We start from the raw sequence: 13,088 nt of genomic DNA, 5'->3' as shown, positions 1-13,088 counted from the left end.
AGGGGAAAACAATAGAAAGGGGGGTAGGGGAAAACAATAGACAAGGGGTGAGTGAGAAATGGGAAGGGGGGGGGGAAACAATAGACAAGGGGTGAGTGTGAGTGAGAAACGGGAAAGGGGGGTAGGGGAAAACAATAGACAAGGGGTGAGTGTGAGTGAGAACGGGAATGGGGTTGAAGGGGGAGTGTGAAAACAATAGGGGAAAACAATAGACAAGGGGTGAGTGTGAGTGAGAAACGGGAAAGGGGGGGGTAGGGGAAAACAATAGACAAGGGGTGAGTGTGAGTGAGAAACGGGAAAGGGGGGGGTAGGGGAAAACAATAGACAAGGGGTGAGAAAGAAACGGGAAAGGGGGGTAGGGGAAAACAATAGACAAGGGGTGAGTGTGAGTGAGAAACGGGAAAGGGGGGTAAAAACAATAGACAAGGGGTGAGGAGTGAAAACAATAGACAAGGGGTGAGTGTGAGTGTAGACAAGGGGTGAGTGAGTGAAAACGGGAAAGGGGGGTAGGGGAAAACAATAGACAATGAGTGTGTGTGACAAAGGGGTGAGTAGACAAGGGGTGTGTGAGTGAGAAACGGGGGGGGTAGGGGAAAACAATAGACAAGGGGTGAGTGTAGGGAAAACAAAAGGGGGTTAGGGGAAAACAATAGACAAGGGGGTGAGTGTGAGTGAGAAACGGGAAAGGGGAGGGGGGGTTAGGGGAAACAATAGACACGGGGTGAGTGTGAGTGGTTCCTACATGGGAGGAAGTGGGGCGATTAAACTGCTGAATGAGGGTTGGGGGGCTGGAGGGGAGACACAGTGCTCTGCTCCTTTCAATATCCTTTATGGCAGGCAGAATAAATGTTCATTGCTTTCCCAGCCCCGGATCGTAAATAAACCGCGGCAATGACGGGGAGATTGCTCTGTCCCACCCTCCATCTCTCTCTGTCTGTCTCTCTCTCTGTCTCTGTCTCTCTCTCTGTCTGTCTCTCTCTGTGTCCCACCCTCCATCTCTCTGTCTGTCTCTCTCTCTGTCTGTCTCTCTCTGTGTCCCACCCTCCATCTCTCTCTGTCTGTCTCTCTCTCTGTCTGTCTGTCTCTCTGTCCCACCCTCCATCTCTCTCTGTCTGTCTCTCTCTGTGTCCCACCCTCCATCTCTCTCTGTCTCTGTCTCTCTCTCTGTCTCTGTCTCTCTCTCTGTCTGTCTCTCTCTGTGTCCCACCCTCCATCTCTCTCTGTCTGTCTCTCTCTGTCTCTGTCTCTCTGTGTCTCTCTCTCTGTGTCTGTCTCTGTCTCTCTCTCTCTGTCTCTCTCTGTCCCTGTCTCTCTCTCTCTGTCCCACCCTCCATCTCTCTCTCTCTGTCTCTCTCTCATACATTATTGGTCTTTATTTCATTGTCTTTATTTCCCTGTCTCTTGGTAGCCGCTTGGGTGGGGTTGATTTTGCAAGTAGATTTCAGTTTGTTGTTGGGGGGGGCAGTTGGTTTCATCTTGTTGGGGGGGATACAAGTTGATTTCAGTTTGTTTGGGGGGGGTGCCAGTTGATTTCAGTTTGTTGGAGGGGATGCAAGTTGATTTCAGTTTGTTTGGGGGGAGTGGGGGGGTGCCAGTTGATTTCAGTTTGTTTGGGGGAGTGGGGGGGTGCCAGTTGATTTCAGTTTGTTTGGGGGGGTGCCAGTTGATTTCAGTTTGTTGGAGGGGATGCAAGTTGATTTCAGTTTGTTTGGGGGAGTAGGGGGTGCCAGTTGATTTCAGTTTGTTTGGGGGGAGTGGGAGGGTTGCAAGTTTGTTTGGGTGGGTTGGTTGCCGGTTGATTTCATTTTGTTTTGCGGGAGGGGGGGGGGGTTGCCAGCGATCTGGTTGGGTGGGTGGGTTGCCTGCGATCTGGTTGGGTGGGTGGGTTGCCAGCGATCTGGTTGGGTGGGTTGGGGTTCTATTGCTTTGTGATTGACATCATTTAGAATTACAATGGAACATGCTGGAATAAAGCAACATTAATCACACCAAGTCTCTCTGTCAGAATGATAAATCATCCACGCCGGGCCTGAAGTCTAACACCCCCACACCTCGTAACGATGCCCCCACACCAGGCACCAGCACCACCCCTGGTCTACGGCCCATCATGGGCAAGCCCTCGGGCATGGAGGCACTGGGTAAGTCCTCACACACACACTCATACCCACATGTATACAAACACACTCGCCCGCTAACCACAAATAGATTAACATGAAAATAACTTCCTTGTAGCTCTGCCCATTTGCCTATGACAGAATCAGTTGTTCTTACGGTCTCTCTCCTCCCTCTCTCAAGCTGCTCCAGCCCTGCGTACCCCTTTGTCCATAGCTGGCTCCTACGCCACGCCCTTCGCCATGATGGGCCACCATGAGATGAACGGCTCCCTGACCAGCCCCGGGGTCTACGCCGGCCTCCACATCTCCCCCCAGATGAGCGTGGCCGCTGCTGCGTACGGACGCTCGCCCATGGTACGCTCCCCTAAAACTCCCCCTTCACCTCACATACTCACATTCAGCCTCTCTTCCCTATACACAGTTACTAATACAACAGTCACACAGGCTACAGTTACTAATACAACACAGTCACACAGGCTACAGTTACTAATACAACACAGGCTACAGTTACTAGTCAACACAGGCTACAGTTACTAATACAACACAGGCTACAGTTACTAATACAACACAGGCTACAGTTACTAATACAACACAGGCTACAGTTACTAATACGACACAGTCACACAGGCTACAGTTACTAATACAACACAGTCACACAGGCTACAGTTACTAATACAACACAGGCTACAGTTACTAATACAACACAGGCTACAGTTACTAATACAACACAGGCTACAGTTACTAATACAACACAGGCTACAGTTACTAATACGACACAGTCACACAGGATACAGTTACTAATACAACACAGGCTACAGTTACTAATACAACACAGTCACACAGGCTACAGTTACTAACACGACACAGTCACACAGGCTACAGTTACTAATACGACACAGTCACACAGGCTACAGTTACTAATACGACACAGTCACTCACACAGGCTACAGTTACTAATACGACACAGTCACTCACACAGGCTACAGTTACTAATACGACACAGTCACTCACACAGGCTACAGTTACTAATACGACACAGTCACTCACACAGGCTACAGTTACTAATACGACACAGGCTACAGTTACTAATACGACACAGGCTACAGTTACTAATACGACACAGGCTACAGTTACTAATATGACACAGTCACACAGGATACAGTTACTAATACAACACAGGCTACAGTTACTAATACAACACAGTCACACAGGATACAGTTACTAATACGACACAGTCACACAGGCTACAGTTACTAATACAACACAGTCACACAGGCTACAGTTACTAATACAACACAGTCACACAGGCTACAGTTACTAATACGACACAGTCACACAGGCTACAGTTACTAATACGACACAGTCACACATGCTACAGTTACTAATATGACACAGTCACACAGGCTACAGTTACTAATACGACACAGTCACACAGGCTACAGTTACTAATACAACACAGGCACACAGGCTACAGTTACTAATACGACACAGTCACACAGGCTACAGTTACTAATACGACACAGTCACACAGGCTACAGTTACTAATACGACACAGTCACACAGGCTACAGTTACTAATACGACACAGGCACACAGGCTACAGTTACTAATACGACACAGGCACACAGGCTACAGTTACTAATACGACACAGGCTACAGTTACTAATACGACACAGGCTACAGTTACTAATACGACACAGGCTACAGTTACTAATACGACACAGGCTACAGTTACTAATACGACACAGGCACACAGGCTACAGTTATAAATCGACACAGGCACACAGGCTACAGTTACTAATACAACACAGGCACACAGGCTACAGTTACTAATACAACACAGGCTACAGTTACTAATACGACACAGGCTACAGTTACTAATACAACACAGGCTACAGTTACTAATACAACACAGGCTACAGTTACTAATACGACACAGGCTACAGTTACTAATACAACACAGGCACACAGGCTACAGTTACTAATACGACACAGGCTACAGTTACTAATACGACACAGGCTACAGTTACTAATACGACACAGGCTACAGTTACTAATACAACACAGGCTACAGTTACTAATACGACACAGGCTACAGTTACTAATACGACACAGGCTACAGTTACTAATACAACACAGGCTACAGTTACTAATACAACACAGGCTACAGTTACTAATACGACACAGGCTACAGTTACTAATACAACACAGGCACACAGGCTACAGTTACTAATACAACACAGGCTACAGTTACTAATACGACACAGGCTACAGTTACTAATACGACACAGGCTACAGTTACTAATACGACACAGGCTACAGTTACTAATACGACACAGGCTACAGTTACTAATACGACACAGGCTACAGTTACTAATACAACACAGGCACACAGGCTACAGTTACTAATACGACACAGTCACACAGGCTACAGTTACTAATACGACACAGGCTACAGTTACTAATACGACACAGGCACACAGGCTACAGTTACTAAAACAACACAGGCTACAGTTACTAAAACAACACAGGCTACAGTTACTAAAACAACACAGGCTACAGTTACTAAAACAACACAGGCTACAGTTACTAAAACAACACAGGCTACAGTTACTAATACGACACAGGCTACAGTTACTAATACGACACAGGCTACAGTTACTAAAACGACACAGGCTACAGTTACTAAAACAACACAGGCTACAGTTACTAAAACAACACAGGCTACAGTTACTAAAACAACACAGGCTACAGTTACTAAAACAACACAGGCTACAGTTACTAAAACACAGGCTACGACACAGGCTACAGTTACTAAAACAACACAGGCTACAGTTACTAAAACAACACAGGCTACAGTTACTAAAACAACACAGGCTACAGTTACTAAAACAACACAGGCTACAGTTACTAATACGACACAGGCTACAGTTACTAATACGACACAGGCTACAGTTACTAATACGACACAGGCTACAGTTACTAATACAACACAGGCTACAGTTACTAATACAACACAGGCACAGGCTACAGTTACTAATACACAGGCTACAGTTACTAATACGACACAGGCTACAGTTACTAATACGACACAGGCTACAGTTACTAATACAACACAGGCACACAGGCTACAGTTACTAATACGACACAGGCTACAGTTACTAATACGACACAGGCTACAGTTACTAATACGACACAGGCACACAGGCTACAGTTACTAATACGACACAGGCTACAGTTACTAATACGACACAGGCACACAGGCTACAGTTACTAATACGACACAGGCTACAGTTACTAATACGACACAGGCTACAGTTACTAATACGACACAGGCACACAGGCTACAGTTACTAATACGACACAGGCTACAGTTACTAATACGACACAGGCACACAGGCTACAGTTACTAATACGACACAGGCTACAGTTACTAATACGACACAGGCTACAGTTACTAATACGACACAGGCTACAGTTACTAATACGACACAGGCTACAGTTACTAATACGACACAGGCACACAGGCTACAGTTACTAATACGACACAGGCTACAGTTACTAATACGACACAGGCACACAGGCTACAGTTACTAATACGACACAGGCTACAGTTACTAATACGACACAGGCACACAGGCTACAGTTACTAATACGACACAGGCTACAGTTACTAATACGACACAGGCTACAGTTACTAATACGACACAGGCTACAGTTACTAATACGACACAGGCTACAGTTACTAATACGACACAGGCTACACAGGCTACAGTTACTAATACGACACAGGAAGAGAAAGAAAAGGTGTTCACTCAAACACACACATGCAAACGTACATCAGACTCACGTCTCACTATATATTACATGTCTCAGCAGCGTCACCGTTGAGTTGGTCAACACGACTGTCGGCTGAAAGACTTATGCTAATATGACTAGCAGCCAATTTACAATGAATTTCCTATTTCAATAGTTCACTTTTTCAATATTTCTTTAGAAATACATAAAAAATAATTTCTCTCCTCTCTGTGTAAATTGTTAGCTAACTCCAAGGTTTATATTACCTAACTCCACTGCTTTGATGTGTGGTGCTACAAGGGGTGGGAATAACAACTCTGTCAAAACACTTCTGTGTGTGTGAATCTCCCAGGCTCTCATTAGCATTAGCATCTCCCCTTTTACACCGTTACCACAAACCTGGGTGAAGGAATGTAGAATCAACAGCACTGTATGAAATGATAGTCAGAATTCCCCTTGTGGCCCACATACTCATAACTGGTTCAATACGGACCGGTTTCTACTAGTACTACTGAACTAGGTCAGGCTTCGACCCCTGGTATTGTTTAATTAAGCAATAAGAGCCAAGAGGGTGTGGTATGTGGCCAATATACCACGGCTTGGGCGGTTCTCATGAACGACGCAATGCGTAGTGCCTGAACACAGCCCTTAACCGCGGTATATTGGCCATATATCACAAACCCCCAAGGTGCCTTATTGCTATTAGAAACTGGTTACCAACATAATTAGAGCAGTAAAAACATGTGTTGTCATAACTGTTGTATACGGTCTGAACCACCTAGTTTATAAATGTAAACCAGGCCTGGAAAAATACCTAGAATTGCATGAAATGAGCTTTAAAACAGCAACAAAAATCTCTGTCCAATGCAGCATGTATAGAATTGCGAACAATGTAACTTAAAACTGCAAAACTATCTCTCTGCCAACAAGATGTGTGTGAACTGTTTTGGGTGGCATTTGGTTGTAAGGTGGGGGTTTTGCCACGTAGGACATTTGTGTGATCGGACCTTCTGAAATGGTACTAGAGTGCCCCTGTCTTATTTGACACTACAGAGGCAGTGATGCTAAGTTTCCTGTTTGAACATTTAGCCTAGTTGGCTGCATGGATAGGCTTTCCACTGTTTGTTCATGTTAACATGCTGTCTGTTTTCCCAGGCGGGGTTTGACCCTCACTCCCACATGAGACCAGGCCTGCAAGCCAGTCTCACATCCATCTCTGGAGGGAAACCGTAAGTCTCCAAACCCACTCTTTGTTTAAACTGTTTATCACGAGAGCCTGAAAGTCACAGGTCAAGTCCAACATTTTGGTTCCAGGTTTCATTTAGTCTCAAAACAACTGCCCTTTCTCCCCACGGTAGTGCCTACTCCTTTCATGTGAGCGCCGACGGCCAGATGCAGCCTGTGCCCTTTCCCCCGGACGCTCTCATAGGCCCGGGCATCCCACGCCACGCTCGCCAGATCAACACGCTGAGCCACGGCGAGGTGGTGTGCGCCGTCACCATCAGCAACCCCACGCGCCACGTCTACACCGGTGGCAAGGGCTGCGTTAAGATCTGGGACATCAGCCAGCCGGGCAGCAAGAGTCCCGTGTCCCAACTGGACTGCCTGGTAAGGAGCCGGTAGCGTTTGGACACACCTACTCATTCAAGGGGTTTTCTTTTCTGGTTACTACATGATTCCATATGTGTTATTTCATGATGTTGATGTCTTCACTATTATTCTACAATGTAGAAAATAGTCCAAATAAAGAAGACCCCTGTAATGAGTAGGTGTGTCCAGACTTTAGACTGGTGCTGTTTCAACTGGATGACTGTCACTGTGGATAAAGCCATCTGCTGAATGATCATATCATTGTTATAATGGTGTAAGGCATAACAACAGACAATGTGGGACGAAGGCTATAACTTAGGTTGGCTGGGCTGTATGCTAGCTAACAGGATAGCCATGCTGAACTAGCTAGCCTTGTATCTGAGATGATACTGTGACGGTTATCATTAGACACGCACTGAGATATCAAGCCCACTGATGGGCACAGAGGATGCTCTTCATAGGGCTGATGTATAACCAGGGATTTTCTCTGTGCTTGAATTAGACCATTTTCCTGTCCTGCTAAGCATTCAAAATGTTTCGTATTTTTGGGTGTCATGGAAAATGTATGGAGTAGAAAGTACGTTATTTTCATTAGGAATAGTAGAAGTAGAAGTAAAAAAATATAAATAGTAAAGTACAGATGCCCCCAAAAAACAACTTAAGTACTACTTCAAAGTATTTCTTACTTAAGTACTTTATACCGCTACCTTCAGCCCTCTGAACCCCCACATCCACCCTCTGAACCCCACATTCAGCCCTCTGAACCCCCACATCCACCCTCTGAACCCCCACATCCACCCTCTGAACCAGCCCTCTGAACCCCACATCTGCCCTCTGAACCCCACATCCACCCTCTGAACCGCACATCCACCCTCTGAACCAGCCCTCTGAACCCCACATCCTCCAGCCCTCTGAACCCCACATCCACCCTCTGAACCCCACATCCACCCTCTGAACCCCACATCCACCCTCTGAACCCCACATCTACCCTCTGAACCAGCCCTCTGAACCCCACATCCTCCAGCCCTCTGAACCCCACATCCACCCTCTGAACCCCACATCCACCCTCTGAAACCCACATCTACCCTCTCAACCCCACATCCTCCAGCCCTCTGAACCCCACATCCACCCTCTCAACCCCACATCCTCCAGCCCTCTGAACCCCACATCCAGCCCTCTGAACCCCACATCCAGCCCTCCGAACCGCACATCCACCCTCTGAACCAGCCCTCTGAACCCCACATCCTCCAGCCCTCTGAACCCCACATCCACCCTCTGAACCCCACATCCACCCTCTGAACCCCACATCTACCCTCTCAACCCCACATCCAGGCCTCTGAACCCCACATCCACCCTCTCAACCCCACATCCTCCAGCCCTCTGAACCCCACATCCAGGCCTCTGAACCCCACATCCAGGCCTCTGAACCCCACATCCAGGCCTCTGAACCCCACATCCAGCCCTCTGAACCCCACATCCAGCCCTCTGAACCCCACATCCAGCCCTCTCAACCCCATCCTCCAGCCCTCTGAACCCCACATCCACCCTCTCAACCCCACATCCAGGCCTCTGAACCCCACATCCACCCTCTGAACCCCACATCCACCCTCTGAACCCCACATCCAGCCCTCTCAACCCCACATCCTCCAGCCCTCTGAACCCCACATCCAGGCCTCTGAACCCCACATCCAGCCCTCTGAACCCCACATCCAGCCCTCTGAACCCCACATCCAGCCCTCTGAACCCCACATCCAGCCCTCTGAACCCCACATCCACCCTCTCAACCCCACATCCAGGCCTCTGAACCCCACATCCAGCCCTCTGAACCCCACATCCACCCTCTGAACCCCACATCCAGCCCTCTGAACCCCACATCCAGCCCTCTGAACATTTACATCATTTACATTTAAGTCATTTAGCAGACGCTCTTATCCAGAGCATCCACCCTCTGAACCCCACATCCACCCTCTCAACCCCACATCCAGGCCTCTGAACCCCACATCCAGGCCTCTGAACCCCACATCCAGCCCTCTGAACCTCACATCCAGCCCTCTGAACCTCACATCCAGCCCTCTGAACCTCACATCCAGCCCTCTGAACCTCACATCCACCCTCTGAACCCCACATCCACCCTCTGAACCCCACATCCACCCTCTGAACCCCACATCCACCCTCTGAACCCCACATCCAGCCCTCTGAACCTCACATCCAGCCCTCTGAACCTCACATCCAGCCCTCTGAACCTCACATCCACCCTCTGAACCTCACATCCACCCTCTGAACCCCACATCCAGGCCTCTGAACCCCACATCCAGCCTCTGAACCCCACATCCAGGCCTCTGAACCCCACATCCAGCCCTCTGAACCCCACATCCAGCCCTCTGAACCCCACATCCAGCCCTCTGAACCCCACATCCACCCTCTGAACCCCACATCCAGGCCTCTGAACCCCACATCCAGGCCTCTGAACCCCACATCCACCCTCTGAACCCCACATCCAGCCCTCTGAACCCCACATCCAGCCCTCTGAACCCCACATCCAGCCCTCTGAACCCCACATCCAGCCCTCTGAACCTCACATCCAGCCCTCTCAACCCCACATCCAGCCCTCTGAACCCCACATCCACCCTCTCAACCCCACATCCACCCTCTGAACCCCACATCCACCCTCTGAACCCCACATCCACCCTCTCAACCCCACATCCACCCTCTCAACCCCACATCCACCCTCTGAACCCCACATCCACCCTCTCAACCCCACATCCACCCTCTGAACCTCACATCCAGCCCTCTGAACCCCACATCCAGCCCTCTGAACCCCACATCCACCCTCTCAACCCCACATCCACCCTCTGAACCCCACATCCACCCTCTGAACCCCACATCCACCCTCTCAACCCCACATCCACCCTCTGAACCCCACATCCACCCTCTGAACCCCACATCCACCCTCTGAACCCCACATCCACCCTCTGAACCCCACATCCACCCTCTCAACCCCACATCCACCCTCTGAACCCCACATCCACCCTCTGAACCCCACATCCACCCTCTGAACCCCACATCCACCCTCTGAACCCCACATCCACCCTCTCAACCCCACATCCACCCTCTGAACCCCACATCCACCCTCTCAACCCCACATCCACCCTCTGAACCCCACATCCACCCTCTCAACCCCACATCCACCCTCTGAACCCCACATCCACCCTCTCAACCCCACATCCACCCTCTCAACCCCACATCCACCCTCTGAACCCCACATCCACCCTCTCAACCCCACATCCACCCTCTCAACCCCACATCCACCCTCTGAACCCCACATCCACCCTCTCCCTCCATCTGCTCTTGTGAATGTAATAATACAAGGCACAGCGTCTTGTTCGTCGGCCCTGTGTGTGACGTTTTTGAAAAAGACCTAAAGTAATGATCTTCTGATCGTCCTGCCCCCGTTTGCCATTACCCACCCCATTAGTCATTCTCCCATCCTCCCCATTCATCAGTTTGATACTGTCTCCTGGCCACTTTGGAGAGGGGGAAGGAGCAGAGGGAGAGTGCTGGCTTTGTGACCAGGTCTTATATAGTCATCAGCAAGCTGTTTAATTCATCTGAGAACCCCGTCCCTCTATTGATCTGTCATTCACATCACCCGCCTCATGGACCCAGTCCAGCTAACACTCTTCTGCCCTTGTTAAAGCTGAAAATGAGTCTCTCTCCACACACCACAGCCAAGGGAAGCCCTACTCAAACACACTCTGATGCTTTTATCCACACACCTGCTTCCAAAGGCACATCTGAGCCGTCTTTGTTGCAGGTGCATTTTAACAGTTGAATAAGATGAGAAAAAAGAAGAAACCTGCACACTGCTCTCGCTGGGGCCGCGGCTTTCTCTCTCTGGGGCCGTGGCTCTCTCTCGCTGGGGCCGCGGCTCTCTCTCGCTGGGGCCGCGGCTCTCTTTCGCTGGGGTCGCGGCTCTCTCTCGCTGGGGCCGCGGCTCTCTCTCGCTGGGGCCGCGGCTCTCTCTCGCTGGGGCCGTGGCTCTCTCTCGCTGGGGCCGTGGCTCTCTCTCGCTGGGGCCGCGGCTCTCTCTCTCTGGGGTCGCGGCTCTCTCTCGCTGGGGCCGCGGCTCTCTCTCGCTGGGGCCGCGGCTCTCTCTCGCTGGGGCCGCGGCTCTCTCTCGCTGGGGTCGCGGCTCTCTCTCGCTGGGGTCGCGGCTCTCTCTCGCTGGGGTCGCGGCTCTCTCTCGCTGGGGTCGCGGCTCTCTCTCGCTGGGGTCGCGGCTCTCTCTCGCTGGGGCCGCTGGCTCTCTCTCGCTGGGTCGCGGCTCTCTCTCGCTGGGGTCGCGGCTCTCTCTCGCTGGGGTCGCGGCTCTCTCTCGCTGGGGTCGCGGCTCTCTCTCGCTGGGGTCGCGGCTCTCTCTCGCTGGGGTCGCGGCTCTCTCTCGCTGGGGTCGCGGCTCTCTCTCGCTGGGGTCGCGGCTCTCTCTCGCTGGGGCCGCTGGCTCTCTCTCGCTGGGGCCGCGGCTCTCTCTCGCTGGGGTCGCGGCTCTCTCTCGCTGGGGTCGCGGCTCTCTTAAGCTTTATGTATTGACCTCAAGGCCTTCGTCAGAGCTTTTGTGATGTTCACAACCAGCATCCCTATGGAGATACTGCTCCACCCACATCCGTTCAATTCATCCAATGGGGTTGGAGTCGCCACACTTGCTTTTAAATCGAATCACATTTTATTGGTCTCATACAATATTTCTCAGATGTTATTGCGGGTGTAGTGAAATGGCTGTGTTCCTAGCTCCAACAGTATAGCAATATTTAGCAATACATTTGTGTGTCTCACGATACCTGCTATTATCACGATATCTGTCTGAAGCCCAAATGTTAACTGGCTCCCTCTCTGTCTCCAGAACAGGGACAACTACATCCGCTCCTGTAAGCTCCTCCCTGATGGCCGCACCCTGATTGTGGGCGGTGAGGCCAGCACGCTGACCATCTGGGACCTGGCCTCTCCGACACCACGTATCAAGGCGGAGCTCACCTCCTCGGCCCCCGCCTGCTACGCACTGGCCATCTCCCCCGACGCCAAAGTCTGCTTCTCCTGCTGCAGTGATGGGAACATCGCCGTCTGGGACCTGCACAACCAGACCCTGGTCAGGTGAGTGATCCATCTGAAGAGAGGAGAGGACTGGTTGGGGCTGGGAGGGATGTACTACTGCCCATGTGATTTTAGCAGTAATGGAGTAGCAGTAATGATTGGAGTGGGATTACATTGACATGTCCACAGCGTGAGTGGAATCACTTGGCTAAGTCCACGGTGTTTACTGGGTGTTGTAGGCAGTTCCAGGGCCACACGGACGGCGCCAGCTGTATCGACATCTCCCACGACGGGACCAAGCTGTGGACCGGAGGTCTGGACAACACCGTCCGCTCATGGGACCTGAGGGAGGGACGCCAGCTCCAGCAGCATGACTTCACCTCCCAGGTACGCTCGTATTTATGTTTACGCACGCACACACACACACACACACACACACACACACACACACACACACACACACACACACACACACACACACACACACACAGGGGATACA

At 50.6% G+C, this 13,088-nt stretch overlaps 1 protein-coding gene across 10 annotated transcripts in view; it reads left to right on the top strand.

The window, feature by feature from the left end:
* LOC118374760 (transducin-like enhancer protein 3-B) overlaps window positions 1–13,088 on the top strand; it is a 67,003-nt gene that overhangs the window by 40,549 nt on the left and 13,366 nt on the right. For all 10 annotated transcript variants that reach the window (XM_052514239.1, XM_052514241.1, XM_052514238.1 and 7 more), the window contains 6 exons: window positions 2,006–2,138; window positions 2,296–2,468; window positions 7,067–7,140; window positions 7,270–7,519; window positions 12,402–12,649; window positions 12,829–12,976. In XM_052514239.1, the coding sequence (XP_052370199.1) occupies window positions 2,006–2,138; window positions 2,296–2,468; window positions 7,067–7,140; window positions 7,270–7,519; window positions 12,402–12,649; window positions 12,829–12,976 (1,026 nt within the window). The remainder of the gene's footprint in view (window positions 1–2,005; window positions 2,139–2,295; window positions 2,469–7,066; window positions 7,141–7,269; window positions 7,520–12,401; window positions 12,650–12,828; window positions 12,977–13,088) is intronic.

This window comes from Oncorhynchus keta, unplaced genomic scaffold, assembly GCF_023373465.1.
Source record: "Oncorhynchus keta strain PuntledgeMale-10-30-2019 unplaced genomic scaffold, Oket_V2 Un_scaffold_1597_pilon_pilon, whole genome shotgun sequence".
In the NCBI taxonomy this organism is placed as follows: domain Eukaryota; kingdom Metazoa; phylum Chordata; class Actinopteri; order Salmoniformes; family Salmonidae; genus Oncorhynchus; species Oncorhynchus keta.
The sequence above is the reverse complement of the archived record's forward strand: the minus strand, read 5'-3'. Positions and strand labels throughout refer to the sequence as shown.